The sequence below is a fragment of the Leuciscus leuciscus genome, assembly GCF_965113295.1.
Source record: "Leuciscus leuciscus genome assembly, chromosome: 4".
Lineage (NCBI taxonomy): Eukaryota > Metazoa > Chordata > Actinopteri > Cypriniformes > Leuciscidae > Leuciscus > Leuciscus leuciscus.
In genome coordinates, this window is record NC_138728.1 from 20,454,083 (window position 1) to 20,479,429 (window position 25,347).

The following is a 25,347-nucleotide window of genomic DNA, read 5'->3' on the forward strand; positions in this document are numbered from 1 at the left end:
CTATCACTTTTGTGATAATGTTTTTTTATTCACGGATCAGTTGTGGATGAATAAATATGCTGTATTAAAATCATTTTCATTTAACAAGTTTGAAAGAGTGCAGTGTCTGTGTTTGAAGTATCTTCAGTTGTGAGTTTTTATTTTATTTTATTTTTTATAAAATTCAGAAATGTCACTACTGTCTGTAACACTGGCTTTGGTGGAACTGACAATATGAAATGGTAATGTAAAATGTGTAAGATATATATATATATTTTTTTTTTTACTGTCTAAAAAGCAGAGCAACAAATAGTTGTATGTGTATTTAAAATTATTTAATTTCTTTAAAAATCTTTTTTTAGAGTAAAACATAGACATAACAATGTAACGACTTCGTAGCTAATAACTAGTTTTACTGTATTAACATTAGGCTACCTGTAGCAACGTCGGTATTTTAGCTAAGAGGTTTTATGTTTATGATTTTGTGTACAAGGAGACTGATAATTAATGTTACATATGCCAAATAGTAGCACAGTTTTAAGAATTGTGTGAAAAGCATAGTCTAAAAGTTTAAATGTTCTGTTTCATTCTATAGCTGTTTTTAAAATCCAAGAACGCATCCTGTGTTGTTTGGAACCGCGCCTATGATGGCCAAAAAAAATGCGGCTCGCGCCTTAAGATTCACGTTTATCCCAAGACATTCTGCCCCCAAATGTGTTATTGGTAGGCAGCTCACAATGGTTTGAGACACCGCCAGTGTGTTTGGCGTAATACTGGGTTTGTAGCAGCAGCACTACTCGCGTAAATCAGCGTTGTTTAATATCATGGGCGGGAGCTTCGCTAGTTCGCTTCTCCCACGCTACACACACACACACTCACACACAGTTATTCCAACACTCTGGAAAACACTGCTGGAGAGCAAGAACAACAATGTGGACTTTCCAGACAACAGCTCTTACGATATGTAAGTTTTGTTTATCAGTATTCTTCTATTAATAAATACAACTGCCACTGGTTTTCATTTGATACAGCTTATGTTTGACTAAGAGTTTGATGGTGCCCAAGATTTATTATTGTTTTTAACATTACCAGATGTTTTGGATTTTGGGTTCTGTAAGGTAGGCTACCAGTTCATGGAGTAGCCTACAAAGTTGTTTACGGTGCTTAAAAGTTCTTAACAGGATTCAAAACAAATTTTAGTTGTAACCTGAAACTTTATCTCACTAATTATTTCCATTTTTTTCATTTCAAGTATAAAAGTAGGGGAAGAAAGGTCCAGTATGCAGTATTTATAAAGTGTGTGGTCCAAAATCAGCAATTCAATGTAAACTTTTTTAGGTTTGGGGTTGCATAGTGCCAAGTATGATGTCTTCAAGTTTTCAAACTATTTAATTCTAATTTGAAACTTTGTTTTTCTTATTATTTCTAATTTTAAGTATAAAAGTTGAGGAAGAATGGCTCAGTATGCAGTACATTTGTGAAATTTTATTTGGTCCAAAATCAGCATCCATTATAAATGTATTTATATAGTGTCAGGTTTAGTGTTTAAAGGTTTATGTGCATCTCATCCGGTTTTCTGCATGCCAAATTTAACTCTCCATCAGGTCAATAAGCGTTCCCATGTGATATTCATTTAAATAATTAGGAACAGACTCTACTGTAACCAGAAGCCAAAATGATTAACCATGCATAGTTCACACAATGTTTCAGTGATGTAATAGTTTACACATTAAAATGAAATAGAATGGATGAGTTTCATAACTATCTTTCTGTTCTATCTATCTATCTATCTATCTAGACTTTAATGTAAGTGACTATGTAAACTAAAAAAAAAATACCCACAGAAATATTCACTGAGGCAATATGTGTGACAACTGACCTCAAGTCTCCCCTATAAATGAACTTTCATTGTACTGTATTTTAGCATAATGTGATAATATCTATATGATTCCCCTAGACTTTGCTTTGCACACCCTGGCACAATTACCTGATCACAATGACAAGTGCGCAGAGGGGAGCTGTTACCCCTCTACGGGTGATTTGCTGATAGGGAGAGCACATCGGCTTACTGCTTCCTCCACCTGCGGACTGGATGGACCGGAGAAATTCTGCATCGTGAGTCATTTGCAGGTAATGCAACAAACCTATGTCATGTACTATAAAAATCAAACATGTAAATATATCACATACCCATAATATGTTAAATTGGTTTAAACACAAAACACTGATGAAAAACAATATTTATTTATTTATGCACAATATAATTATGAATAATAATGTGAAATCATGTAATGCTTAAACCCAGATTTTTTAATATAAATATATTTGTTTTCTTAAGTTATTTTCTCTGTCTATTTTACATGATTTATATTCAAAAACTTTATTATAATAAATATAAATGATTGTATTACAATTAAGTGAATAACAATTGAAAATAATGAGAAAAACACAAAGTAAAACATCCAAACGCATTGCAGTAATGATCGTTTTGGGGTAAGGAAATCTGATTGGCATGAAATGAATGTTACAATAAATCAGTTCTAAAAATAAGTTTATAATTTAAAACCTAAAAACATCTGTGTGATTTGATCATAATCTTTCTATATGTTCTTGGGTGGGTAACACAGCATTCGGTTTGTCTTCCCACATTCACTGTCTGATGAACAATCGGATCACTGTGTGAAGAGTATGTGGTGGGAGAATGAAGGACCCTGTCAGATGTTCCAGACCCCTTTAGGCCTCTGTTTTGCCCTTTACACTATCTGTGTGGCCATCAGAATAAAAGTCTGACTGTAAATGCCAACAAGTGATATGCTTGTGATTTGAACTATGTGTAGGCTAGATAGGATCTGGAACTCAACCGTCTAACACATCTATCATACGCATTTTGGTTATCTGGATTTGTAAATATGAGATGCTATCAAACCTTAACATTTAGGAACTAGTTTACACAAAAATAATTCTACTCAGCTTTATGACATTACAAATCCTTACGACTTTTTTTCATCTGTGGAGTGCAGAAGGAGATGTTTTGCCCTGGTTGCTCTTTTCCTTATAATGAAAATGAAAAGAGTCCAAAGTGTCATTAATTAGTCCATTCATGCACTATATTTCTTTTATAGTCATACAATATAGGATTTTGTGAGGAAAGAACCCAAATTTAAGTAAATCTTGCCCTCCTACTTACTCATTTACATTCAAACTTGCAAACAGACTTAAGAGAACCAATGGCACTTGTCATAATTATGAATAATATTTCAGAGCTTCAGAGGGAGGGAATATCATCAGTATCAATATTACAGCAAAATCCAGACATGGTTGAATTACTTTAAAAACTAGAATATATCTCATTAAATAGCAAACATATTAATTTAGACTGCTTTTATAGTGTTTTTTTGTCTGTTTTGGAACTGTGCAGCACTAGTGTCTATTCACTTTCACTGTATGAAAAAAATGTAGGAATGTAGGAAAAGGACTACTTTTTTTATTTATGTTGTTTTGCTTGACCAAGTTTTGCTGTGTATACATGTGTTTATGTTGGTGAGTCATGCGCATGAGAGGGTGATAAAAACAGGTGCACATCCAGAACATCTGGATTCCTGCTGTCCGCATAAATGTGCTTTTCATTCCGCCAACCCCCAAAAGACTGTATATGTCTCACATGCTCCAATAACATCTGCATCTCGATCTCTGTCCATTGTCAGGGGGAGAATAAATGTTTTGAATGCGATTCCCGACGGATGTACAATGAGTTCACCTCCCCCAACAGCCACACCATTGAGAATGTGGTGACAGCCTTCACTCCCAACCGCCTCAAAACCTGGTGGCAGTCCGAGAACGGTGAGTTCTCGCACAGCAATAAGAACAATCACAAATAATCTCATCGGTATTTCAGTTCTTTCTCCTAAACAGATTCCTCAGATTTTCATATGCCTCTTTTAGACATTTAGAAGTGATTTCAACAATGTCTCAAACTAAGCTCAGATGTACGAAGATAGTTGCATTCAAAAGTTAGATCTCATATGAAATCAAATGATATGATAGTTCACTCATATGATAGTTCACCCAAAAATGTAGTCAACGGTCACCAAAATTGTTTCCTTACCAACATTCTTCCAAAATATTACCATAATGTTACCAAAATGTATTCTTTTGTGTTCCAAAGAAGAAAGAAATGCATAACGATTTGGAATGACATGAGAGTGAGTAAATGATCATTAATTTGATAAATGAAACATAAATCTCCTGAGCTATCAAGGATCAATAACATTTTCAACTGTCACTCAAATATTCTGAAAACTAATAATATATACATGTATATGTCACAATTCTCATATCATTGGTCCCAAAAGAACCTACTGTGTCTCATGGCAGGAATTTGGGTAGACAAATAGAGAGAGGAATGGAGAAAAAGGAAAAGAAATAGTTCAACTGACAGGAAGTAGTGGGAATGAGAAAGTGAGAGCTGGGATGAATGCAACCGCTGGGCGTGGGAAACAGCTGGCCTGCTCTCTCCCTAGCGACTGGCTTCCACAACACTCACGCTACCAGACTCAATCCATGGGTGTGACATGGCATCACTAATTTAGGGAATTTATGATTTTGGATGCTTTATTTGGCATAGTGCTGCACTTTTGTTTACGCCCTTGTTCCCTGTAAATGTAAAAAAGAGAATGTGAACTTTTTAAAAACTGTTTCAAGGATGTTTGTTGTGATTTTAAATATAAAAGCAGTGAATGTTTTTTGGTCAACAGTGGCGATAGTTTATTAATGGACCACTTGTAAGTCAAGTTTCTTCGTTATTCATAAACGGTTTCCAGTATCTGACTAATATAATTAAACAGATTTTTTTTTTTTTTGCTACTGTACCTTTAAGAACATGATAAGTAGATTACCTCTGTGTATGGAGCTCTAAAGGGACATGGTAATTGAAAAAAAATCCATATCTTCTCAGCTTTTGCAAAACTTTTGTGTTCCCTAGAGAACGTTGTGTTCGCTGCCAAAATTTGTGCGTTTGCCTGCAAAACTGTGGTGATGGAAATTATATGAGGTGGGAGGAAAAAAATGTATATAGTTTTATCCTAATATGTATATTAGGGGTGTAACAATATATTGTGTCACAATATAGCGCAATACAAAAATGCAACAATATGTATTGTGGATAGTGACAATATGTATTGTGTATAGTTCACCCAAAATAAAATTCCAATTCCAAGTTTACAGAGCACTAAATTGAACTTCTATATATAATGTTGAATATAATGTATAATAATGCAATGGGGGAATATTTGTGGGTCCTGATAATGCCAAATATCTTATGTTATTACCACCAGTAAAAAGTGGCTTACATTATTTTAAATGTATCTTGTCAGTGACAGAGTGCAAGCATATTCGTTTAAAATAATTCTGCATTTTCAGCTTCAGAATCATGAATATTTTTATTCTGGTGTCACCATTGTCCTGTGCATTGGGTTTCCAGCACCAAGTCCAAGCCTATTCATTTCCATCCAAAATGTAATATCAAATTTAGCATTTTATTCAACTGTAAAGTTTTTGTTAACCTTTTATCATATGTCTTGGAGTATCGCAATAATATCATATCGTGAGTTTAGTATCGTGATATGTATCGAATCGTGACATGAGGGTATTGTTACACCCCTAATGTATATAAATGTCCATTCGCCGCGGGGTCCCCTCAAGCTCCAGTTGCACTGCCCTAACGGTGGCCCTGTTTATAGTGAATTTATAACAGCCAAGGGTCCATGTAGCTTACACTGAATGATAAATGAATGTTGTGACTGTTAAAAATGTGCTTACTATATATATACAGTGTGCCCAGTATGCGTGTAGTATGAAGGTATGAATGCAATTTGGATGTACTACAACCGCCATGTTGTCATTGACATGTGACACACAGCATCATTTGGGTTGCCAGTGTCTATTGGATGCACACTTTAGAATCTCGGCAGAAGTAATAGGTCCATTACGTTTTGCCTGCCGTTTTATAAATACTACAAATTCTGACACTACTAATTTCATGTAATGTTTTGCACCTACAGTATACTAGCGAAACAAACATATCCCGCTACAGGAATAGTCTTTTTGGACTTGGGAGGAAGTTTTGACTTCTGAAACTTCTGAAACAGTTTGACTCCTGAAAGAGTATGTTTACATAAGACAGTGAACTCTTTTGTTTAAAAAGATCAAGGAAATTTCTTTTTCCTTAAACAACACACCGTCTTTGATATGTTGTGTGAGGAAACTATTCGTGCCAGATTGCTTGGAGTGAACAAATATTTAATATATTACTATGCTTTTCTAAAACTGTATTAAAAATGAGTACTTTTGTTGGAGCCGATAGTCTCGTGGGCAGCGCTCCAGCATGTAGCCAGTTGCACCTCATTCATTTCTTTCCTCGCTCATTTATCCATTCCTCTCCATCAGGAGTTGAAAATGTGACCATTCAGCTGGATTTGGAGGCCGAATTCCACTTCACACACCTCATCATGACCTTTAAGGTGAGACAGACACTCTCTCTCACACACAGACACACGGAACTAGAACACAGTCTTGTGGAATGTTGAACATATGTGTAGATATGCTTGAAGTGTTTTCCTTTGAATCCCGGGCTGCGTCTCCTAAAAGCATCGTAAAAAGATTGTAGAAACCTTTGGCACCAGTTGTGTCTACGATCTACTTCAGCTCTCTGCTTCTGGGAAACTTTTGCAGGGTTTTTTCAGGATCTGATCCTCTGTAAATTTAAACGTTTTGCTTTTTTCCTCAGACCTTTCGGCCCGCAGCCATGCTGATTGAACGTTCTGCAGATTTTGGGCGAAGCTGGCAGGTGTACCGATACTACGCTTTCGACTGCACTGAATCCTATCCGCACATCCCTCGGGGGCCAATCAAAAATGTGGATGATGTCATTTGTGACAGCCGCTATTCTGGCATTGAGCCATCAACAGAGGGAGAGGTGTGTGATATACATTCTTATAGACAAATATACATATAAAACAAAGTTCTGTCATGAAACTCTTGATGTCGCAGGCTGATAGGTCCTTAACTCAATCTTCTGGCAATCACGTCATTCTCAATAGGGCACAGCTGATTGGTTTAGCACACTTTCAGAAACCCTCCACCTTCCCCAGCTCCACCTGTATAGATCTGCTACGGGTAACTCATGTACGCTATATTGTACAGCAGCAGCATGTCTTACTTGCTCACAGCAGTGTGTCATGTATGTATTGACAGTAGCAAGTCCTGTACTTGCTCTGCAGCAGCAGCAAAAACAGCAGCGTAGCAGATCTATTCCGCCAATACCAAACATATCAACATTGTCACACCATCACCATGCCAAACACTCAGAGAGTTGTCATGACAGAAGTGCTTATACATACTATTTAAACAGTATCTAGATACTTATATATACAATCCTGAGTCACTGTTCTTGTGTACTTGTGAACAGGTAATTTTAAGGGTACTTGATCCTGCATTTAAGATTCCTGACCCTTACAACCCACATATTCAAAGTAAGTAATTAGCACATCAACACAGCAAATCTCTTGACCAGTTGAAAGCTTTGTGGTGCTATTTGTGCCTGGCAATTTCACTGAATATCCTTTTTTTTTTTTTTTTTTTTTTAAAGGAAAGTTCAAAGACAAAATTCACACGTGTTTATCTGGTGCATAATATCTTTAGAACATTATATTGGTATTTTAATTTACATAATTTCATTTAAATAGGCAACTGGCTAAATTTTTCTCAGGTTTTCAATGTGCTTTGCTTTCTGGAAATTAACAGTATTGAATTTTCCTGTAACAGTTGAACTGTTGAGCTTGTCTAGGCTAAAAATAAGTGTAAACATAACGAAATACTGGGAAAAATGACAAAACAGGGTTGAACACAGGGTCAAGCTCAAAGAAAAATTCTTTCCAAAAAACATTTTTGGTAGATTTTCTAACCCATTAAAATTTAGTAGTGATGAATTGACTGGTTTTCAAATGAAAAGCACATTTAAAAGCACATTTCAAAATGTAACTATTCATTTCCATTTTCAGAATTTAACTGATTAAATAATGTGACTATATCCTGTTAATTTCTTGAAGACACAAATGCGGCACAAATTGCATAATTATCTGAAAATGAATCACTGTTAATCAAGTTGGAAATTTAAAGAAAAATAACTGTTGTCTTTGAGTATGTGTATATTTGTTTTTGTCTGACTACTGAAATAACTTTGTTCATACAGACCTAATGAAGATCACAAATCTCCGCATACGGATGGAAAAGTTGCATACTCTAGGTGATAATCAGTTTGATGACCGAGAGGAAGTGAGAGAGACATATTATTACGCTCTCTATGACATGGTTGTCCGTGGCAACTGTTTCTGCTATGGCCACGCCTCCAAGTGTGCACCAGTCGGCAATGAGGCAGGGGTTGATGGCATGGTAAGTAAACGCAACAACAACATCATTCACAAACCAATCACTCGCACTGCTCACCTCTGTGTGTGTGTGTGTGTGTGTGTGTGTGTGTGTGTGTGTGTGTGTGTGTGTGTGTGTGTGTGTGTGTGTGTGTGTGTGTGTGTGTGTGTGTGTGTGTGTGTGTGTGTGTTTGTGTGCAGGTTCACGGTCATTGCATGTGTAATCACCACACTACTGGACTCAACTGTGAGGAGTGTGAGGACTTTTACCAAGATCTGCCCTGGAGACCAGCATTGGGCCGAGAGACAAACGCATGCAAGAGTATGACAAACAGCCCACAGTTAATCACAAAAAAAATTATTTGATCAATTATTATATTATATTATATTATATTATATTATATTATATTATATTATATTATATTATATTATATTATATTATTCAGAAGCCATACTGAATATTATTCACTAATCTGGTGTTTTTTCTTTCTCATTCTCTCAGGATGTGAGTGTAATCATCACTCACATTCCTGTCACTTTGACATAGCGGTGTATCTGTCATCGGGAAACAGGAGTGGAGGAGTATGTGATGACTGTCAGCACAACACACAGGGCCAATGGTGTGAGAACTGTAAACCCTTCTACTACAAGCACTCTCACAGAGACATCAGAGACCCCAGCATCTGCGTGCGTGAGTGTGTTTAACGCTCTCAAAATGGATACATTTAAATCTGCTCCAATGCTGAAAGGATGCTGTAAAGTGTTTCTTGAAGCAATGTTACATGATAAATGAAACATGATAAATCTGTGTTTGTGTTTAGTGAACGTGTTCCTGGATCACCATCTTTGTTGATCCTGGAAAAACATTCCTATCAACCAATCAGATTTGAGGGACATGTTTACAGTTTATATCAAGTTTAGGCTAACAATCATGGTTAGGTGCTTCTACATCAATATTATTCACCTATCATTCACCTCTGATATAAGGGATAACTGATGGGTAGGGTTAGGTTTAGGAGTAAGGGATAGGACTACATTTTCAGACAGGAATGTTGAGTCTTACTTGGTTTGTGTTTAGCCTGTGACTGTGACCCACGTGGTTCTCTGAACGGAGGCTTATGTGACAGCGCTACGGATGTCCTAAGAGATATGATTGCTGGCCAGTGTCGCTGCAAATCTAATGTGGAGGGACAACGTTGTGACCACTGTAAAAAGGGACACTATGGCCTCAGCGACGACCCATTAGGCTGTCGGCGTGCGTAAACACACACACACACACACACAAACAGCTTGTTTCATGTTCTTTCAAGGCTTTGACCTCTGAAAGACTTCCTGTTTTCTGGAGTCAGTGTGTATGATCATGTTTGTCTTTCTTTTGTGTGTGAACCCAGCATGCAGCTGTAATCCTCTAGGCACACTCTCCGCAGGAAGTCCCTGTGATATTCAGACAGGAAGCTGTTACTGCAAACGTCTTGTGACTGGACAAAATTGTGAGAAGTGTCTGGTAAGAGAGCATTATAAGTATGTGTGTTTTGGGTTTTTGTGCTTGTGCTTGTGCTTGTGCATAACACAGTTTTCCCTTTCAGCCTCAGCACTGGGGTCTCAGTAATGATATGGATGGCTGCAGACCATGTGACTGTGACATAGGTGGGGCTTTAAATAATAAGTAAGTACCTGTATTAGATTTGTTAAAAAAATATATCCGTTATCATGTCATTTAATAAAAAAAAATCTATTACAAATTAATTTATACAGGCCAACATAAATATTCGTCCATATATTTTGTTTGCTCTGTAGTTGTTCTCAGCAAACAGGGCAGTGCGATTGTAAGGAGAATATGTTTGGTAGGCGTTGTGACCAAGTGCATTCTGGGTACTACTTCGCAGCACTTGATCACTACATTTATGAAGCTGAGGATGCTTCCTTTGGACCGGTAGGTCTCACTCAGGAACACTGGCCTTCATTCATGAAACACAAGTAGAAAAAAAATCTGTAACACTTTACAATAAGGTTCATTTGTTAACATTAGTATTAACTAATATTAACTAACAATGAGCAAAACATGTGTTACAGTTTTTCTTTGTTAATGTTAATTAATGAAATTACAACTGTTCGTTGTTAGTTCATGTTAGCTCAGGTTCATTAAATAATATTAACAGATACAACTTTTCATTTAAATAATGTATTAATAAATGTAGAAATTAGCATTAACTAAGATTATTAAATACTTTAGAAGTTTTTTTCTAATTAAACCATATTGTAATGTGTTACCATAAACTGTTTTGTAAACATTTTAAAAATGTATTTTTTTTTACAATTTACCTAATATTAGTCTTACAAATCTATTGAATGTGTCAGTTTACATAACAATGATTTTGTGAACAAACAGAATGTGAAAGTTTACTAAAGACTGCTCGTACAGAGAAACTAAATGTGATTAATGTGACTAAATTTACATAAGAATGGTTTTACGAGCTAAATGAATGTGAAATTTAACAAGAATAGTCTTATAAAGAAATAAAGTGCAAAAATGTACTTAGATAATTTACATAAAAAGGGTTTTGTACTAATTGAACCATGAACAAATTAAGGACAACAATTTATGTCATTTGCTTTTATGAAAAAACTGATTAAGAAAATAGTTTTAACAAAGATATACACAGAAATTTGCTTTGCTAATTCTGCTGTTCTGATTCTGATGATTGTTTAAGTTCTTCACGGTAACATGTAACAGAACCTTACGTGTAAATGCTAGTCTTTATTGATTGAATGCAGGCAGTAAAAGTGGTTCAAAGACCATTACCTCTGGATCGTAAACCCACCTGGACGGGGACAGGATTTGTCAATGTTCCAGAGGGTGAAACACTTAGATTCAACATTTACAATTTACCACGATCTATGGAATACAACTTAATGATCCGCTATGAACCACTGGTAATGAACACACCTACAATCTTCAATTTATAACTTACACACATGTTCACAAACAAGCAAGCACATGTGTTTAATGCATTTATTGTAGTTACCAGATGAATGGGAGCAGGTTGTAGTAAACATAGAGCGGCCCAGAGCCAGTTACCAAACAGCACACTGCACTTCTGCATACAATGATGAACAGACCATCTCACTGCACCCTGGATCCAGGTAAGGTTGCATCAGTGTGTGTGCAGTGTTTTGTTTTGTTTATTGTGTACTTGACTCCTGATTGTGTGTTTGTGTGTTTCAGATATGTAGTTCTGCCTAGTTCAGTGTGTTTGGAGAAGGGTCAGAACTACACAGTGAAAATTAGCTTCCCACAGTACTCATCATACAGCTATCACTCTTCTCCTCACACACTTGTTGATTCAGTAAGGTTATTTCATTTTCACTCGGAAATTGCAAGTAAATTTCAGAAATAATTACAAAGAAACGCAAGTAAAGCATTGAATTAAAAATGACATTTTGAAAAAAGACTGAAAAAGTATCTTTCTAATAATGTTTTATTTACAATTTTGAACACTTTTTTTTTTTTTACAGTGCATGAATATAACATAAGCCAACTAACATTCGCAATTACACACATATCTACTAATGCAAATAAATGTTTCCTTTAGCTCTACATTCACAACCATCAAACACAGTGGTTTGTTGCAATAATCATGCCTAATGTCTTGAACCTTTACTTCTAACTTCTGTAGATAGTGCTTCTGCCAGAGGTGCAAGACCTGGATCTATTTTGTGATGGACCCCATCAGCAGGAGGACTGGGAGATGTTCAAGAAATACAGATGTATGGAACGGAGCCAGAGTGTTAATAAAATCCCCTTGACGGATATTTGCAGAAACTTCATCTTCAGTGTATCGGCACTACAACACAATGGAGCTCTGGGTGAGACAGTCAGAAGAATAACAAATGTTGCAAAATTGATTAAAGTCCTCCTGTGGTGAAAATCAAGCTTTTAATGTTGTTTATATGTCTATGTGGTGTTTTAATATCCTTTAAGACAAACCATGTGTAAATTCATAAGTCAGCACCATTGCTGAGGATTTTCTCATTAAAACTGCAGTGAACCGAAGACAGTCTCAAAAACGCGGTTTTGAAATCGCTGGTGTCAATGTGTGATCGAGTGGATCTCTGAGCTGGTGTGATTGAGTGGAGGCGGGGCTAATTTGCATATTCATAGAACCGCGTATACTAAATGAGGAAAGGGTGTATAATTACAATCAAGCCTATTTTAAGGCATGAAGATTTTTCTTTTTCAAGGAATTTTTGAAAAGTGATCAAATATGAGTTTTAAAGGATAAAATGATTGACTACAGGGGGACTTTAAAACTAAGCATGAAATAGTCTAAATAGCCTGAGAAGGCATTGCTTCATTAGGCAGCAAAGCTTTTGGTCGCAGTCATTATATTGCTATTTAGTTCGATGATGCTGGTGGTGCAGAAACTTCACACTATAATTTTAAAAGTACATTCTTTATAATCAAAAGCAAGTACATACTTTTTGTCCTTAGCACAAGGTTGCCAATCAAGCATTTGCTGCCTGTCTGATTAAAACTCAATTGTCTCTCAATTATTTATCACTGGCAGAGTGTAGGTGTGACCCACAAGGTTCTCTGAGCACAGTGTGTGACGTTAACGGTGGGCAGTGTCAGTGTCGGCCCAATGTTTTAGGAAGGAACTGCGACGCCTGTGCCCCGGCCACCTACCAGTTTGGACCCTCGGGATGTAGACGTTAGTGAACACTACACATATGCACAACAACACAACACCAACATATCCATTTAGCATAGAATAACATTAACGCCGTATCTCTCCGATCACTTTCTCAACAGCGTGTGACTGCAACCCGCTGGGCTCTCAGAATCTTTTCTGCCACCCCACCACGGGCCAGTGTTTATGTGTGCCAGGGGCATATGGGCGCCAGTGTGGCAACTGTAAGCCCAACCACTGGGGCTTCCCTCACTGCAACCCCTGCTCCTGTAATGGGAACAGCGAACAGTGCCACCCGCTTACGGGCGAGTGTCTGAACTGCAGGGGTCACACCACAGGCCACAAATGTGAAAGGTAAGAGAGGATAACATTGTTTAACAGGTTTGATGCATATTATTTTGCATAGGATTTTGTTACGCTACACTTCACCATGGGTTAATGTGCTCTACTTCTTGAATAATAAAAATAATAAAAACACTTGTGTTTCCTGAAACCCTGTTCCAGGTGTGAAAGTGGTTATCACCGTAACGCATTGCTGGGCTTCAGAGAGCCGTGTCGCCCTTGTATGTGCCCTAGCGGACCTGGAAGCGGAATGCAGTTCGCTGAGAGCTGTTACCAAAACCCCAACTCTATCCAAATGGTCTGTGTCTGCAGCTCAGGCTACAAAGGTAAGTGCATCAGTTGGAGAAATGAACAAAACAGAAACAATTTCTTAAATTTCTCACATAAAACACTTCTCACTCCAACTCCACGTTCTAGGACCTAAGTGTGAGGAATGTGCCTCTGGTTATCATGGTAACCCTCAGGTACCAGGAGGACGGTGCAACCCATGCCAGTGTAACGGAAATATTAACATGCAGGACCCCGAATCATGCGACACCCGCACTGGTGCCTGTCTCAAATGCCTGTTTCACACCGATGGCAATGCGTGCCAGCACTGTAGACGTGGTTACTATGGAGACGCCCGTACACAGAAGTGCAGGAGTGAGTATGCAGTGTCAACAAGCGCATTACTGCGCTGCATCTGATTGGCTGCATGTGTGCGCATGCAGTGTGTATTTGTGTTTAAGAATCCATCCATTCTTCCACGCTCTTTTTAGTATACACTTGTTGTCCTTTCTTCCATGACGTCCTTTCTTATGCGAAACACAAAAGAATATCTTAACACCAGAACGTTTTTGTCCATACAATGAAAGTCAATGGGGTCCAAAACAACATTGGACTCCACTGACATGAAATATTCTTCAAAAGATTTTTGTTTGTGTTCCACTGATTTTTTTTTTTTAATTTTCAACCTAGTTGAAAGTTTAGCAAACATAGCTATACACTTCACGTATGCATGTTTTTTGTTTTTTTTTATAACCGCAAGGCCTTTTTTGTATCGTTTTGTACTCAGGATGTATGTGCCATCTTGTGGGAAGTTCCAGGCACAGCTGTGTTGATGGCCTGTGTGAGTGTGACAGGGTTAGCGGGCAGTGCCCATGCCTGCCTGGTGTGGAGGGTCAGACCTGTGACCGTTGTGCCCCCAACACATGGAACATCAACAGTGGCAAAGGATGCCAACCTTGCCAGTGCCACCCAGACCACTCCTACAGTTCCTCCTGCGACCTGGTATAAACACAAACACCTACATTTATCACACCAAGTTCATGACAAAATCAGTCATAAATCAAGTTTAATTATCCACTTGTCTCAGCTGTCAGGTCAGTGTTCCTGTAAGGCTGGTTTTGGAGGCAGGACATGTGAGGAGTGCAGGGAACTGTTCTGGGGAAATCCTGAGGTCCAGTGCCACGGTGAGTTTGCACTGCATCATCGAAACTGTCCCACGCCGTGGGTCATGTGAGTGGAGTCCGAATAATGCTGCACTAATATTTGTGCACACTCCCAGACAGCAATATAGTGTCGGCCCAGATCTGGCCCACATCTGGTACTTTTGGATTCCACGTGTACCAGATGTGGGCCGGATCTGGGCCGACACTATATTGCTGTCACATTTTCATCCTCAATTTTGTGGCGCACGTGTACGTCCTAAATAGCAGAGTTTTCTTCAACATATTTGAACAGAACAATGCACAAAAGTGAATGGATGGAAAAACCTAGATGAAAATAAATATCCCAAAATACGGAAAAATTAAATCCCTAAGAGCTACAACTTTCCTTTTCATTTCTATTTTGATTCTGTTTCTCAGGAAATGTTTCCTTGAACACATTAAATGCAAACGATGCTTTATTCGCAAATAGATTTTATTGTGAAATTGCGATAAATTAAATCTGCAACTTAAACTTTCTCATGCATTTGTTAACATGACCTGAATGCCAAGTGGAGATTTCTAACCAGACTTAACCAATTTGTCATGTAGCAATGATGAAAAGTTGTGCACTATAGATTTTTTACTTTGTGATATTATATTGCGGTTATTTCTGTGTTTGGATGTTTTACTTTTGAGGTTTTGTAGTCATCCTCAGTGACAACTCTTTAAATTATTCTAATTTTGAAATGAAATAAAAAAAGTTAAAAATATAATTATACAGTATAACTATATATATATATTTTTTTTTTTTTAAGATACAGTCTCTTTTGAAAATGACGATTTTGTTCTCTTGAACAAAGTAAATGGAAATGCTGATTTATTCACAAATTGTTTGAAGTGAAGATGTCAGACCAGATTTAACCAATTAATAAATGTAACAAAAAATGGCACATGAAGAGCAGAATCAAGATCCAATCTATACCTGATATCTGTATAAAAAATAAAATATAAAAAATTAGAGCAGTGTAAATACAGCCTAGAACACATTAACCACACACAAATAAACTAACACAGGGAAATATTACTCTACCAATGCTGATTTGCACTGCCATTAAGCTAACATTTTACCTTATTTTGGAGAATTCCTGAAAGTCTTTATGCTCTGATCTTATTTCAGAGAAATCCCTGATATCTTAGCCCGCAGTTGATTTTCTTGTGATTTAGTTCTATTTAATGTATTCCTTATTCTTCCATCTGCTTTACTCGTATACATGATAGCATCCAACGACTCGGATGAAATCCTCCGATACAAGGTTCAAATGTTACCAGACAATGTTTCTGTGGTATGCTGACAAAGTTTCCCTTGTGAGATTCGGCTGCTACAAACAAACACACGCACACAGCGCAAATAAACTTGTGGAATGTTTGGAAACTGGTTGGAAAGTATATACAAAAGTGTATATTTCTGCCAGTGTGATTTATGCAATTCTCTCTGATATTCTTCAGAGACCCAGAGTTTATTTGAATAAGGGTCTGCTGTTACTTTAAGCATAAGTGTGTGTGATTGTTCTTGTTGAACTACAACCAAACAAACTCTACCTCTCTTTATCTCTTTCCCTGCTTTTTATCTTTCTGGTGCTTATGCACTTATGTAAAACATCATATGCTTCAAGTGAATTTGAATGGTTTGGGAATAAAAACTCGAAAATCTTCGAGTAAACACCTTAATCTGTGTTCTTTTGGCAGAGGGACAGTTTAGACGAAACCTGAAATACAGCTAAAATGTAATGTTTATGTTTCGAGGTCAAGAGCCAAGAAGATTCCAGTATAGAGAAACAAGCTCTAATCATCCCAAAAAGAAAAAAAAATCTTTAAAAAGAAATTAAAAAGTTTTTCATGATGTTCCAAAGGAATCCTCTGAACACAACTGTTATGAACTAAACACAAGGTCACATTTCATCCAAATAACAAGCAGGAAGAGAATATAAAATTATATTCTGCATAAAGAAAATAAAAGTCATTTTAGATCCATTAAGATTGTTTTTGCATTGTGACATTATTGTCTTAAACACATTTACTAATGAGTGTATTCTCAGAGACAACTCTTATCAGATTTGCATTACTGTAAACAATTTCAAAATATAATTTTAAATTAAAAAAAAAAAATCAGTTTTCCAATTTAATTATTACAATTTATATTTCTTGAATATATAAGCTGTTTTTTTTCCACCTAGTATATCATGCGTGGCAATAAACAGATGTTTTCTCACACATTCCAGCACACACACACACACGCATACAAGAATTCACTGTCCCTTCCAGCACCCACATCCAAGATATTAAATCATATGAAGAATTTTGGCACCATTTCATTTTTTAAATCAATTGTGCATGTTTGTGTTCCAGCATGTGACTGTGACCCACGAGGCATTGCCACTCAACAGTGTAATAAGATGTCTGGCGAGTGTGTGTGCGTAGAGGGCGTGGCCGGGCGAAGGTGTGACTCGTGTGGGCGTGGCTACGTGGGGACCTTTCCTGATTGCGAGGCGTGTCATCAGTGTTTTCAGGAATGGGATGTAAATGTGGGAGAGCTGAACAATCACACGCAGAGGCTGGTGAATACAGTAGAGGATATGAAAGAGACGGGCGTGGCCACGCCCTATAAAGACATCATATCGAGTCTGGAGGATGAAACCAGACAGCTCAGAGAGATACTAGAAGATGACAAGGTTCAACAAACTCTCACAAACACACAGAGGATGCTGCAGCAAGCTAAGTATGTATAACATATCCACATGCATATCACTCGCATATGAATTTCTTTCTTCTCTGAAGTAGAGTGCAACAGTCTGGTTCCAGAAGTAAAAATACCATTCTTTTTCTCCATAAGAAAATTGATTTTTACAACTTTTACAACATTAAAGACAGTTTTAAAATCTTTATGGGAAAAAAAACTTCTGATACTAACTTAACTGGAAAAAGTGGGACACTGTTGCGCTCTATATGCATCTCTGTAAAGGAGTTGTTTTGTTGAATGTTCACGCTGCTCTTTTCCATACAGTGAAAGTATTTATGGTGACAGCATCATAAAAGCCATCATCATAGGTCACATATACAACATTATTAAAAAATATTGTCAGAGACAAATATTTTTTGCCCAAAATGAAGGTTTTCCTGGGTTTAACCTGGACCACCTTGTAGTGCTGTGACAGTGTGAAGAAATTACAACAAAAAATATTATTAAAGAATATTATTCTAATATTAATTGTATTATTAGTAACAGTTATATTTATCATTTAGGTTTCACTTTATTTCGATGGTCCCTTTAACACATTCTGTTGTCTAGAAGTAACATTGCACCTACATGTCTACTAACTCTCATTAGAGTATTAGTAGAGTATTAGTAGACTGGTAGGGTTAGGGTTAGAATAAGTTGACATGTAGTTGCAAAGTTACTTATAGTCAGTAGAGTGTCTGTTGGAGGACCATCACAATAAAGAGTTATCAGATATTAAGCAGACAGTACACTAATACTCTAATGAGAGTTAGTTGACATGTAGTTACAAAGTTACTTATAGTCAACAGAATGTTCAAAAGGGACCATCAAAATAAAGTGTTACCATAATTTATTTAATCGATATTTTATTTATTTAATTAATATTTTAATTATTATTTATTGCTATTTTAATTATTTAATCTACATTTTTCATAATTAGCCTGCATGTCTGACATTTTTTTTTAAATAGTCTTGAAATCCGCTTTTGTTTTACACTTCTTCTAGCAAGAATGCAACAATGTACTTTATGTAAACACCTACCAAGATTGGGGTTAGGTAAACCCAAAACCAATCAGACATCCCACCAACTAGTTGGTTTTAAAAATACATATAAAGCTGCATATACTTAAAATTAACACACCATTCATATTCATTCCAACAACAACAACAACAAAACAACAACAGTGTGAATGGAAAATGGACTGAGTCCCAGTCACAAACTTCTTTCAAGACCAGGGACAGTGTGAATGCTAAGTTCTTTTTCACACTGTTTACTTTAATACACTTGGATTTCTTTCTCCTGATCTTAGTGAGACAGCATCAGTTCTGAGAAAGTCTATGGACCGATTTGAAACAGATCTGGAGAAAGTATCTGCTGACCATCAGGAGGCCGTGGAGAACCTGGAAAGTCTGACCAAAGAGGCCCAAAACCTACAAGAGATCTCCTCTGACAAACAGCGGCGGGTTCTGAACATTAAAAATTCAGACGCCAGAGGTGAGTCAGGCACACAAACATACTGGTTTAAATTCGACACACGCATGGTGTGTTAGAAGTGTGTGTTGATCATCTCCCGTAGGTGCGGCTGACAGCATCAGAGAGTATTACAGGGAATCTGGCGGGGCGGAGCTTCGTGTCAATCGAGCCGTCTCTGACTCGAGAAGTACGGTCAATGAGTCTGCCTGGCTGAGGAAAGCTGCAGAAGCCCAGCTAGACGCCACAGAGAGAGAGTTTAACCTCAAACATCAGCTGCATATACAGAGGCTGGACAAAATCGGATCTGAACTGGACTCCACAGACCTTTCACGACTAAGCCGTCAGGTAAATAAATGACGTTTTTAAAAAATTAGTAGTCAGTTGGTTATTTGAATGGCTAATCAGTTGGTTAAAGGGATATTTCACCACTGGAAAGATGAATGTGTATTTAAATTGGGTCATTTATGTAGTAGAAATGTTAAATTATTTTAGAAGTTGGTGCCTTCTAGACTGAGAAAAGCCAGAAAATGTATTTTCGGCTCATGTGGATGAAAGACAACAACTCCCAGAATGCACTTGCTTCGCTGCCCTACGAGGCCACTCCCAAGCCACGCCTACCGGTTACAGAGGGCAGTATCGGAAGAAATGATACAACTAGGCTACTAGTTTACTCGAAACTGAAAATACGCCGTTTTATCGTGAGATCCCCCTATGGGCGGGTTGAAAACATGCGGAACGAGCTCCTACTACTGGCTGTAGTCTCTAGCCTCTGCGTCATCTGAGGTTTTTTTCCAGACGCACATTATAGAAATCTCTCGTCTCAGGGGGACATGAGGGAGGGAAGCACGGCCATTCGAAAATACTACCGGGTTTCTATTGATACAAAGCTTAATGCTAATCGGTGAAGTATCCCTTTTAGCCAGTGGTTCTCTTAAACACAGCCTGAGAAATATTAGACAAAATCCAAACAATGTGCTCATTATTTTAATGTATTAAAGCTATATTCTCCTGGGTTATAATATCAGATGTGTAAATGTGCGTGTAGGTGTGCGGAGGGGTGTCAGGTCTTGATGGTTGCGGTGACTGTGGTGGTCTAGGCTGTGTGAGCGAGGATGGCGAGACCCAGTGTGGTGGAGAAGGATGCGAGACTATTGTGACCCAATCTCAAGAGGCCTTGAAGAAAGCCAAAAACTTAGACCAAGAGGTCCTGCACGCTTTAAGAGAGGTGGACAAGCTAAACAAGATGGTAGGTATTCACAAAAATATTAATTATCATAACTTACTCATTTATTTAAATGAATGTAGCCTATATATACACACATTATCATTCAAAAGTTTGGGGTCAGTAAGAATTTTTATTTGCAAGAAATTTGTATTTTAATTCAGCAAAGACACATTAAATTGACCAAGAGTGAAAATAAAGGCTTTTACATCATTGCAAAAAAATCTGTTTCAAATAAAGGCTGTTCTTTAGAACCTTTTATTCATAAAATAATCCTGAAATAAATATATCTTGGTTTTCACTAAAATATTAAGCAGCACAGCTGTTTTCAACATTGATTATAGTAAATGTTTCTTGAGCAGCAAATAATCATATTAGAATGATTTCTGAAGGATCATGTGACACTGAAGACTGGAGTAATGATGCTGAAAATTCAGCTTTGCATCACAGGAGTAAAATGGTTAAATATATTCAAATAGAAAACAGCTATATTAAAATGTAATAATATTTATTTAGCAATATTTGTGTTTTTACTGTATTTTTTATTAATTTAATGCAGCATTGGTGAGTTTTTTTAAAACATAATTTTTTTTTTTAAATATAGATTTGCATGCATGTTGTCTGGTAGGTGTCAGATGCTCGAGGACGTGCAGATGAGGCTAAGCTCAGCGCTCAGGGAGTGTTACTGAGAGCCAATCAGAGCAAAGCACGAGTGGAACAGACCAATGATGAGCTCAGAGACCTCATTCAGCAAATACGAGACTTCCTCACAAGTATGAAATGTTACATATAGTAAACACTCACACATTAGATGTGTTTAGAATACTAACAATCTTTTCTTCAAAACACTTGTATATACGTAGATCTGCATGAAATGTCCTATTACATTTGTCAGAACTATTACAGCTTTTTAGTTTATACCCACCCGGTTTGTCTTTTTGTTACGTACCATTGCTTATTAGATATTGGAGCATGGTATATCATATATACATTTATTATTATGCAGTGTCTCAAATACAGTGGAAATCTAAATTTTGATGCTAGAGTCTTGAATGTGATTGTCTGTAGACGAAACTGATCCGAAGCGTATAGAGGAAGTTGCTGATGAGGTGATGAGATTGAGTTTGCCAGTGTCACCTGGAGTTCTAAAGAACATGACCACAGAGATCAACCAACATGTGGCCAGACTGACCAGTGTGGATGATATTCTGACCCAGACGGCAGACAAGGCCCTCACTGCAGAGAGACTCCTGCAACAAGCACAGGCTGCCAAGTGAGTAACTTGGTAAACTTTAGAAAAATTTATTTTGCCCACTAACAATGTCCAACAGTGGATATAAAGCAGGTTCTCAACCTTTTTGACTTCTTTCTTTGAGAAAATGGACCTCGAGGCCTCCCTTCTAATCTGATTTGTACTTTTGGTACTTCTGCAATATAAATAATAATAATAAATATTAAATTTAGTAAAATAAAAAGAAAACATAACATTCAGTGGAAAAAAATATGTATATCGTGGCCACAAATTAATAATTCGTTCCCACGACTTACTAATATGTCTCCACGTTTACTAATACATTCCCTCGTTCTAAGTAAATCGTCCGCATGATATAATAACTCATTCCTTAGTTTTACTAAATCGTGTTCACATTGTAATAATTCATACCCTTGAATTAAAACAAGAGAACAAATTCTTAATTCTTAGCCACGATATATTTTTTTGTCCGCATATCATGTGCGAGGCTTCGTAGATGTCGGTTTAATGTAGTACACCTTTATTTGAAACTTTTTTTTAGCATTTTAATCAAAATTGTTAAAATAAAATGTAACTAAAATTATGTATATATATATATATAAAAATGCATCACTGGAGAATTGTCTTTTTTCATACAGAAATAATACTTTAAAATATGTGTCAAAATGACAGCTTTTATTGCAGATAACGCACAAATATTGTGAAAATAGTGATTTTTCTGTTTTCTCACAGCATATGTCTCATTTTTCATCTCAAGCTTGCGCTTCATTGGCACTGTCTAGTTGGTAACCAAGTACACTAATTTAACAACTTTTTGGTGGCAAAATTGTTGGTTGTGGCGCCACAACTAAGGAACAGTCATTATGTAAATGATTTTCACACAGTAATATTAAAATGGTCATATTGCACTCTTTGTTTATATTATCATAGGTTTAAAAATAAAAGGTCTGAGGCAAGGCAAAAATATTTAAATCTCAGCATAAAAGGCATTTGAAAAGTAGAAAAATACATGGTGGTAAAAAATCTGTCACCTGTACTGTAATAAAATCAATCCATGCAATAAAAAAGGGCCATAGTTGAAGAAATAACCATAAAAACAGGATCCTTTATTACATATATTATGCTGTGTGTGTATGACAGTGAGAGAGCTACAGCACTGAAACAGGCCACTGATGAGGTGAAGGAAACTCTGGAGGATACCGAGCGCGCTAAGACTGCTGCCAGCGGAAAACTGAAAGAGGCCGAGAGTGACATGACCCAAACAAAAGAACAAATCACCACTGTGAGTATATATATCTTTTAAAAATCCTTATGTGCCTTATGTAATTTTATTGATTCTTTTTAATGAACTCTTTGTGTCTATACAGGTTCAATCAAAAACTGAAGCGACGGAGTTCAAACTGAGTAGCAGCACAGGACAACTTTTGGATCTCGAGAGAGAGGTTGACGAACTCCAACAGAAAATTGTAGAAACATCCAGCGGTGCAGATCAAACTCAGAGACAAACTGACGACATCACAGCGGAAATTGAGCTCACTGAACGGGTAACTGTCAAATTAGTGCTGTCAAATCTATTACTCGCATCTAACATTAAAGTTTTGTTTATATAATATATGTACGTATATATATTATATATTTATATATGTAATATGTAGATGTGTGTGTACACACACCTATTTATGTATGCATATATATTATATATGCGTGTGTGTATATTTAAACACAGACACGTGCACGCACACATGCACACACACTATATATACTACATACAGTATATATAAATATAATAATATATATTTGCACATGTATTATATAAAAAACTGTGATTAATTGATTTGACCACTTATTAAGATGTATATGCTGTAAGGAAATTGTATTACTTTTTACTTGATGGTTACACCACAATCATTAACCACGGGCATTAAACTGTTACTAGCATATGATTATAGCTATATAAATATAGAGAACATAGGTCTTTTCAAATAATTAATTTTTTTAATGTATTTAAATCGGGGAGACTCTTATTCATCATTCACTCTTAGACACTTTGAAATAAACGTGCTTGTGTATATTTTTGTATTTTAGGAGATTGACTCACTGCAACCTAAGTACCAGCTGGTCAGCGGTCTGATAGATCCAAACGCAGCAGGTGTGATTGATGCACGTCAGAAAGCCGAGCAACTACGACAGGAAGCAAAAGATCTATTAATAGACGCCACCAGCAAACTACAGAGACTAAGAGGTAACAGTGCTCGAATATGAAATTATAGATTTAACTATGATTCCTGACTTTTCTTTCTCTTTATCTCTTCCAGAGCTGGAGAGATCATTTGTGATAAACCAGCACACTCTGGTGGAGAAAGCTCAGGAACTGGATGGGCTGGAGAATGAGGCCAGAGATGTTCTGCAAGAACTCAGTCAGAAAGTCACCATCTACAGCACTTGCGCTTAACGACCAAGAAAACTCAGATTATAATCAGTCTAAAACCATGTAAATGCACTTTTGTATTGTCTAAAATAAGTTACTAACTGCACGAATGCAATTCATTTAAGAAATTACAATGAAAAGCAAATTTTTTTAGCGATTTTACTAAGACCACTTAATATATTATGCCCTTTCTGAACTATGAAAAAAGTTTACCCAGTTTATTATGCCCTATATATATAATATTGGAAATCCTGCAGTGTGCAATAATAATACAGCTATCTCAACAAACATTCCTCTGAAACGAGAGGAAGCTCCTCCATTGTGGACAGCAAATCGGGTTGGATTTCAACTGTCGACGACAGGTTAACTGTCACGTATGCTTTCCATCTGCCCATCTTCAACAGTCCAGTCATCTAGTCAGAAACTACATTTCCCAGCATCCCTCCTGTCCCTCACCTGCACTCGCTCAGCCATCACCCGCACTCCAATCTGCACCAGGATGAAAGCACACACCTCACAGTCATTTTCTGTCTGGTTTCCAATACGGATTACACACTGTTATCTGTGAAGTCTCCGTGTAATTCTCCAACGATCGATCTCCTGTAAGCAATTTTTGGGAACATTATACTTACCTGTCTACTCACCCTACACCCAGTCGTGGGCAGTCTGTGAGAGAGGCAGGGGCAGTCGTGAGATAATGGTTAGCGAATCCGACTTGTAACCCAAAGTTTGCTGGTTCGATTCACACTTGAGCAAGGCACCTAACCCCCAATCGCTCCCCGGGCGTCACAATGGTGCGTCACGTTTTGCAGTGTGTGTGCACTACTCCTAATGAGTGTGCACTAACTTGGATGGGTTAAATGCAGAGGACAAATTCTGAGTATGGGTTACCATACTTGGCGTTCACATCGTGTCACTGTCACCCTACACCTGCCAAGCAAGAGGTGTGTGTGCTCTCTATACACTCCAGTCACCACCAGTCCTCTGTTACCCTGGTAAAAAGAAAAGAGACTCTATTATTCAGTATTCATCTGCTCCTCATTATTCTGACTGCTTCATTACTCACCTGATTAACTGTGCATATCATCTGTCAATAAATACCTGTTTGGGATGAACTAACTCCCTGTCTCCGTGTCTGGTATTCCCTGACAGAGACTTGTCAAAATGAAAATGCCATCAGATTATCTGATCGCTAAGCAATAAACCACTGTTTTCATTTCATAAAACTGGAAATGGCAATATGATAAAAGAACTAATATACATTATATAGAGCCAAAAAGATTATGACCACCTACCTAACCTATGCCTGCTGTTGGTCCTCGACGTGCAAAACAGCGCCGACCCGCCAATG

At 37.2% G+C, this 25,347-nt stretch overlaps 1 protein-coding gene across 2 annotated transcripts; it reads left to right on the forward strand.

Annotated features, from left to right (window-relative positions):
• Positions 1 to 651: 651 nt before the first annotated feature.
• lamb1b (laminin, beta 1b) lies at positions 652 to 25,116 on the forward strand. 2 transcript variants are annotated; one of them, XM_082168172.1, is made up of 33 exons: positions 652 to 943; positions 1,937 to 2,109; positions 3,684 to 3,819; positions 6,424 to 6,497; positions 6,764 to 6,952; positions 7,445 to 7,508; positions 8,228 to 8,427; positions 8,604 to 8,724; positions 8,905 to 9,093; positions 9,481 to 9,657; positions 9,794 to 9,906; positions 9,989 to 10,068; positions 10,200 to 10,339; positions 11,182 to 11,336; positions 11,425 to 11,546; positions 11,629 to 11,749; positions 12,080 to 12,269; positions 12,971 to 13,114; positions 13,216 to 13,447; positions 13,598 to 13,761; positions 13,853 to 14,077; positions 14,490 to 14,704; positions 14,790 to 14,886; positions 17,251 to 17,620; positions 18,931 to 19,115; positions 19,198 to 19,439; positions 20,140 to 20,340; positions 20,945 to 21,089; positions 21,385 to 21,589; positions 22,709 to 22,850; positions 22,936 to 23,112; positions 23,654 to 23,810; positions 23,884 to 25,116. In XM_082168172.1, exons 1-33 carry the CDS (start codon positions 910 to 912, stop codon positions 24,018 to 24,020), a joined length of 5,316 nt encoding a protein of 1,771 aa, XP_082024298.1. In that variant the 5' UTR covers positions 652 to 909; the 3' UTR covers positions 24,021 to 25,116. The 2 variants fall into 2 exon arrangements, with proteins under 2 accessions (XP_082024298.1, XP_082024297.1); XM_082168171.1 differs by having other exon boundaries at positions 654 to 943; positions 10,200 to 10,335; positions 11,178 to 11,336.
• The last annotated feature ends 231 nt before the right edge of the window (positions 25,117 to 25,347 follow it).

Excerpts from the sequence above, each read along its gene's own strand:
- lamb1b (XM_082168172.1), top strand. The coding sequence starts at position 910 with ATGTGGACTTTCCAGACAACAGCTCTTACGATAT. Across the intron at positions 944-1,936 it reads GACAACAGCTCTTACGATAT|ACTTTGCTTTGCACACCCTG; the intron begins GTAAGTTTTGTT and ends TGATTCCCCTAG. Across the intron at positions 6,498-6,763 it reads ACCTCATCATGACCTTTAAG|ACCTTTCGGCCCGCAGCCAT; the intron begins GTGAGACAGACA and ends TTTTTTCCTCAG.